Source organism: Cynoglossus semilaevis, chromosome W (genome assembly GCF_000523025.1).
Source record: "Cynoglossus semilaevis isolate Cse_v1.0 chromosome W, Cse_v1.0, whole genome shotgun sequence".
Taxonomy (NCBI): domain Eukaryota; kingdom Metazoa; phylum Chordata; class Actinopteri; order Pleuronectiformes; family Cynoglossidae; genus Cynoglossus; species Cynoglossus semilaevis.
In genome coordinates, this window is record NC_024327.1 from 4,996,930 (window position 1) to 5,004,444 (window position 7,515).

The 7,515-nt window shown below is 41.7% G+C and overlaps 1 protein-coding gene across 5 annotated transcripts in view; it reads right to left on the minus strand.

The window, feature by feature from the left end:
• LOC103397010 (protein RUFY3-like) overlaps window positions 1-6,845 on the minus strand; it is a 14,381-nt gene extending 7,536 nt beyond the window's left edge. Inside the window, exons 1-3 of one of the 5 annotated variants that reach the window (XM_025052872.1) lie at window positions 6,218-6,845; window positions 756-929; window positions 248-365 (exon numbers count right to left, since the gene is read on the minus strand). In XM_025052872.1, coding sequence (XP_024908640.1) covers window positions 248-365; window positions 756-929; window positions 6,218-6,467 — 542 coding nt within the window. In that variant the 5' untranslated portion in view covers window positions 6,468-6,845. Of the gene's footprint in view, window positions 1-247; window positions 366-755; window positions 930-2,363; window positions 3,279-6,217 lie in introns of those variants that run through there. The other 4 variants (XM_017042692.2, XM_025052875.1, XM_025052873.1 and 1 more) reach the window with 4 other exon arrangements.
• Window positions 6,846-7,515: the final 670 nt, after the last annotated feature.

Sequence of the window (7,515 nt, forward strand, 5' to 3'; positions counted from 1 at the left end):
TCATCAAGGGGGGGGGGGGGTTTGAACCGCTATTTGTCTGATCCGTTGCCTAGGACCTGTTTGCCTTGGGAGACCCTACCAGGGACATTAAGCCCCCGGCAACATAGCTCCTAGGTTCATTCGGATACTCGAACCCCTCCACCACATTAAGGTTGCGGTTCAAGGAGGGGATCAGAATTCTACAGTGATAAAAATCAATAACATCTTGCTAGATCCAAATGTAAGCCTAAAACTTCCACACACTCACTTCAGGCCGGGCAGGTCCTTCACACTGGCAGTGATTTCTCCAGCCTCTGGTGTCAGCTTCTCCACTAGTTCTAATGCCCCCCAGAATGACTTGTTCTGCCCCAAGAAGGTCTTCTTAGCTGATGGTCGAGAGACAAATGTAGACAGCAACATAGCCTAACTAACAGTCACCATGTTCCATAGCCTGGATCTATATGTAATAATGCGCTAATAATGAAGAATACTAGGCTCATCAAACAATTACATTTTTTTTAAATTTGATTAATCACAGGGCAGCTCTGGATCAACGGCAATTATTTATGATTATTCAACATAAATCAACATGCTTTAAAAGGCATTAAAACATGATTGATTTCACAATATACATTTAAAACTAATTTTCTCAGCCCTGTTTTCAACAGGTATTAAAATAAAAACAAGGTAAATGAGTAAATGGTCTGATTTTGAAACATTCTGAATTAGCAGCAAGTGACAGTCAGTTCTGAACAGATACTACGTTACATACGTACTCTTCAAGCCGTGCTTCAGACAGTGCTCCATCACCACAAAGAACTGCTGGAGTGGAGCGTAGTCAGAGTCGAGTGTGCGCCCCAGGTTTAGCGCCGACTCAATCAGACCCTTGATGCTCAGTTTGGCCATGTTCATCAAGTTAAGCCTTTCTATTGCAATGGGATCCTTGGGTTCTGAAGGAACAGAAAAAAACATTTTGGACACTCTGTGGTGATGACTCAGGCAATAATCAAGGAGCAGGAACAAGTCAGGAGTTCTGTTTTTTTTATTTTTATACGACAAAGACAATCAACGATTCCAGTGTGTGCTTGTGTTGCTTGAGAGTTGAAAGATGAGAAGATTAAAAAAAAAAAAACTTACTAGTCTTTTTTAATCTGAAACTTGAGCTTATTGACTATCTACAGTAAGCACTTCATTATTAGCATTAGCCATCTGTGCAAGAACATCACATTGAGTATTTATGAAAGTAAATGATGATGAGGAGCTTTTAGTGGACGTTATCCTATTTTCCAGCCTGGCTTTGTTTTGTTTAATGTTCATACATTAGCACTAACTTTGCACTAAGTTTGTCCACAGTGAAACAAGATCCTTTAACCACTCAGCCCCAAAGCTGTTTGTGGCAGCTTGAAGACAACTTTAGCTAGCATTATATACCAAGTACAACAGCTTAGCTAATGAATGAACCAAGGGAGAATTTATGTCTGTTTGATCTCATCTATAACTTCATCACAGAAACCGTTCTTAGGAGGTCAAGTCGATGACAAAAGTATGATTTGCAAACTTTTTGAGATAATTCAATGTTTCAGGCTCTTCTCATGGAAAATGTGGAATGGCCTGTGGATAATGAGGTGTGGCAGGACATAACTGTCAACATCTGTGTAGAAGAGCTCTGGGTAGGGCCTAGTGGTAAGTGGCTCAGTACCAAGGGATTTTAGGTTTGAATACCGGAGTTCAAATGAGAAATAATGAAATAAAACAACAAGAAAAAAAAAAAACGGATTCTTCTTTTAAACAGAATATAAACAATATCTATTAATCTATTATCATCTAGTAAGATTTAGATAAATCTTACTGCAGGTCCCTGATGAATATATATACTATTATTGTGTGTTAGATAAAGACAACAACACAACGATTATAATTTAAGACATGTCTTCGATGTTAAATTTGAATGTCTAGGCTCAGCTACTTGATCATGGCTCAACAGAACAGGTAAAAAGAAACCAAAAAAATGAACAGCTTTTAAACACATCTCTTACAGCGCCACCATTTCCAAGGTGTAGGAAAGAAATTTGCCAAATATTATCCATCACATCTATCCGCCTGCCATAAATGAGATTTACTCCAGGCTCATAAACACACCTGCCACTTCCGGGTTGTTCTGCTGCTCGTCCTGGCCTGATTTACCAGCAGCATCCATCTACTGTGTGATCTGGCTCAAACCACCTCACATGAAATCCATTAGGATACGGCCCAGACAAAACCAAATCCAACAGTTGACTGTGTGCAACAAGCAGCCTCTGGAGACTTGGTGTGACACCACGCCCAAAGAGAGATCAGACACAGCCTGAAACATCCTCGGATGCTGAGGTAATCCAGCACATTACCTTCATGAGCCGGCTCTGGGTCTGGTGTGAGCGAGATGTCATTGAGCTCGCGAAGGCACAGCCACTCGCCGTCGACAGAGACGCGAAAATTGCAGAGATAAATGGTCTCCCTGGCAGCCTGTGTGATCTTGTCGGTGGTGGGAGTTGGGGTTTCACTCTGAGGCGTCAGATCAGACATGATGACTCAGCTGATGAGAAAACAAAGATCACAGAGGGAAAAAAAACAGAGTGGAGTTTTGTCTCAAAGGCCAGTGAAGGTGCACAAAAAAACCCCCAAGCGTGCCGCGTCTCCTCGCCTTTATGTCTGCATCCTTCTCTTCCCCCTCCTACAAGTGAGTGAAATGTGCTGCCGTCTTGGGGAAGGCTGCCGTTCCCTCTCCTCCTCCACCTCCTTTTGAAACTCTTGTTGCCCCTTTTGTGAAGACGGGGTTTAAAATGCAAGAGAGCACTGTGCTGGAAATCACACAGCCCTCCACCGGCCAGCTTCTCACCCCTCTGCTCTGATTGGACTGCCTGTGCACCGCAGTGAATGTACTGGGGTGGGTGTTGACCAAGATGGCTGACAGCAGTGCTGGGTACAGCAACACACAGATCACGTGAGCAGATGGTGCATGCGTAAAAAAAGAAGGGGGTTGGTGCGATGGGAGTCCCGTGAGTGCACAACCAGTGCAAATGATGCAGCAGAGGACTCATCTATTTCTCAACAGTGGCCTCTGACCTAAAACAGAGGCCTGTTATTTGGAAATGCAATTATTGAACTGCCTGCAGCAGCACAGCAGAACATAGAATAGAATAGAATGCCTTTGTCATTATACTTTCAGTACAATGAAATTGTAGCCGTTCCTAATGCAGTGGAAGAAGCAGTCTTAGTGCAAAAAAGAGAAAGAGAAAGCAAGATAAATTATATACAGAAAATAAATATAAAGAGTCTAGGTAAAAAAAAATTCATGGAGGTAGGTGTAGTGTTGACATATATTGCACACGTATGTTGTCCAGCGGAATGGACTATTGCATGTGATTGAAATTGCACATATGACAGGGCAATGTACAGATTATTGTAACAGTGATACATTAGTAGCTGAAGAGAGTCTAGTCAGTGCATATGGGAGTTCAGGGTGGTTACAGCTTTAGGGAAGAAGCTGTTCTTGAATCTATTTGTCCTTGTATCGTCTACTAGAGGGCAGCAGGTTAAACAGGTCATAGCCAAGGTGTGAGCTGTTTTTGATGATGGTATTGGCTCTGCTGAGGCAGCAAGAGGTGTAAATTTCCATCAGGGAGGGTAGAGGGCAGCCAATGATCCTCTGTGCTGTCTTACCAACTCTCTGCAGCCTTTCCATGTCTGCAGCAGCGTAAACTGTATGGCTCTCAACGGAGGAGCGGTAGAAGGTCAGCAGCAGGTTGGTGTTGAAGTTGTGCTTCCTGAGGACTCTCAGGAAGTGCATGCACTGCTGAGCCTTCTTGGTGATGGAGGTGACGTTTTCTGACCAGGTAATGTCGGCGGAGATGTGGACACCTAGAAACCTGTTGTTGATGTAGAGGGGGGCTGGGTCGATGCTGTGCTTCCTGAAGTCAATTATGATCTCTCTGGTCTTCTTCAACATCAACAGGAAAATGAATAACAACGCCAAATACCCTGGATGGAAATAACCACTCTGCTTCCATCCATCCATCCATTTTCATCCGCTTATCCGTTGCCGGGTCGCGGGGGCAGCAGTCGCCACCCAAATCACACTGCACCGTACCAACTCCCCAAACCTTCTTGCGGGTGGTGAGTCCACTGGAAGGTATTAACCGCCTTAACCGGGATTCGAACCTGCCCAGGAGGTGAACCCTGGGGTTCCACACCAATGACAGAGACATTGCCTCTGGGCCAAAGCGCCACCCACTCTGCTTCTTCTGATGCAAAATGTTAAAAAAACGATCCTGTGTCTCATTTACAGCTTATTTAAAAAATATCTGAAAGACTAAAGTGGATACAATACAACCTGATTTTCCGAACTGTTTGGTCAAGTCATTTAAAAAGAATTTATACCGTTGAGAATTTCATGATTGACCAATTGTGCTTCTCAATATTAAGTAAAGATTTGAACAGATTGAGTGGCGCTTTGGCCCAGAGGCAATACCTCTGTCATAGGTGGTTCACCTCCTGGGCAAGTTCAAATCCCGGTTAGGGCAGTTGGTACCTTCCAGTGGACTCACCACCTGCAGGAAGGTTTAGGGGGGTTGGTACGGTGCAATGTGATTTGGGTGGTGACTGCTGCCCCCGTGACCCGGTAACGGATAAGCGGCTGAAAATGGATGGATTGAACAGATTGAATGACCTGTTTTGGACAAGAAGAAGCAAGAAGCTGCAGAAACCCTGGAGTTAAGGTTAAACCAGAGGAAAATAACTGACCTAAGGTTTGAACGTTCCATTCAGCTGCTAAATGTTGTACATGATAGTTTTGTTACGGATTCAATCACTTAAACATCATTACATCATAGCATGTCCAGTGGCATTACTTATTCTAATTACTCATATTTCAATGCTAAAGACACCCTTAGGTCAGGAAGCCGGCAGGTCAGGAATTGAAAGTCTGACCCTCTCTGTTTAATAATCAACAACACTGACAGTGACACAAAGAAACAGATATAAATGCACAAATTACAATGTTTAAAACACTGTGATAATTATTTAACAGGATTGATTAGGTGATTATATGGCCGGCATGCTCAGCAGCAGCAGCAGTTCAATTTACAGCTAAAGAAACATAATGACACATCCATTACGACACCCTCAGAGTAACAGAGGTCCTAAGACTTAAAAAATGCAAGGTGCAAGGTCACCCGAGGACTAAACAGCCATATTTCTAATGGCTGTTGCACATGTGTAACAATTAAATGCCCATTAATTATCGTATTTGTTGATTGATGAGTTAGCATTACGCAAAAATATTCATAAATTGGAAACAAACAGGTATTTTAAAATGTTAACAACCAACAACATTTGAATTAACAACATGCATGCATGACATCGTGTGCGTGCTAGCCTGGTTCATAACAAACACAATGCAGTTGTGTCCAAACTTTATTTTTCCAAAAAAGAGTGAATGGTGTCATCTGCAGTGACACTGCCCTGTGCTTACATTCTCTTTCTTGCAAGTCACAAGGAGGTTTGTGGAAAGACATTACAAATAATAAAATAGAGCAAGTTTCTCACTACAGGTTTGTAATTTTGGGTTCTGTGTTAAAAAATGACATAGTTAAAGTTTTGCTGATGTGTAAGACCTGTTTGAAGACACACAACAGAGCAGAAAGCACAAAGGAAGCCGTGACCTCAGCCTATCCCAGTGAGATTATTTCATTGCTGTGACGCGTTTGTCACAAGGGACTTTTGTCGTATCCAGTGAGCCAATGAAAGCTGAATATTCAGCTCGATCTTGTGGAAGTAGTTTCGGTTTATTTCACATTAAATGGAAATAAACAAATTTTTGAACTAAAGCATTTAATTGCTCTCGCCGCAGTCCTTGAGGATGAGATTCGCGGTAATAAGCTGTGTTTACAAACAATCCAACTTGCTGAGAACGGTATATTTATATTCAAGTAAAAACAGTTGTAACTTCCAATGTCTGAACAACACATAGGCGCCTTTGACTAAACGCTCTAATTACTAACTTGGGTTGATATTAAGTTAATATAGTGTCACAATTTCAATTGTCACCTCTAACTTGTTAAAAAAAATTATACTAGTTTCTAGAGTCACGAGGAAGAAGGAAGACGTTTGTTAAGGGACTGTCTGAAGTTAGCTGACTACATTAGCAAGTTTTAAGTCTGCCAGCATGCACATAGTTTGTGTTTTTGTCACTTGTACTTACTTCTGCGCTTCGATCCAAACCGTTCAATATTGAAGTCATATTGTCGAAGTGTAGTAGGAGACAACGAGCCCGTCTGTCCAAACCTCACATTGGAAGTGTTTAAACCCCCTTTGAAGTAAATCACAGAGGTCGGGGACAGAGTGTCATCTGGACTGCCAACATGTCCGTTTTCATGTAAAAAATTCGGTGTACCCGAACTTTCTAAGCCTCCTGAAGATGACTGCAGGGGTAGATCTCCCGGCTCCGCCATTCTCCTCCTTCTCTCCGTGTCAAATTTATTTCATGTGACCAGGAGCTGTTCTACTCTCAGTCAGCGGTCAGCTAGCGAGGGGCAGTTAGCTTCTTTAACCATGCACCAAGGAACCATCCGCTTAAAAATCAAAACAATCTATCATCCATTTGTCTTCACACTTCTACCCCGTGTCACAGACTCCTCATTAAACCGGAAATAGCCATGTGATAGCATTTTTGGGATTCCTGTCGCAAATTTCGCGAGAGTTTGTTGCGCTGTGTCAGCGGACCACGTAAACAGAGAATATCTTTAGGTAGAAATAGAACGCTACTAGTAGAAACTTGAGCGAAGATGGTGAACAAAGTTCACCCATGATTCATTGTGCCAAATGTCGGCGAAGCAGGATATTACTACTTGTGAGCACTTGGCGCATCTTCAAGTTTTAGACTCTCTAGTAGATTATTAGCGTCTTCATTAACGTTAGAAGTTGCAACCAACTCAGATTTAATTAATAATAATTGGCAGCATAATTGCATAATTTAAATCACACACTTTCCACACATTTAATTTGCTCTTCTTTTCAACTTTTGTTCTTTCTAAAAATGAATGGCAAGTGATCATGAGATTGTTAAATAAATGTTAAATAAATAAGAAGAAGCTAATTTATAAACCGTGACTACAACTTTGATATACATAAGGTTTGACTGCAGAGCTATGCCTTAAATGGTGGGAAAACCAGTGTTATCAAACCAGATCCGATATTATAACCCAAATAAAACATTTTTAATTAGATCAAATTCTGTTTGTTCTGAACTAGTACGACACAGCACTTAAAAAGTACATCTGAAAGATGTGGAATGCGTGGTACAACTTCAGACTTAATTGTACTCACCTTTAAGTACGTGTTTGTGATGGAGTTCCAGATGATCTACTGTAGTGACATCTGGTGGTAGCAGACAAAAAGAGTGGTTTTGAGGAGAAAATTCTAGGCTATGTAAAAGATCAGTTTTTGGATGAAACGATAAAGGATAAAAATTACAAAAATGATTTGACCACACAGGTAGAC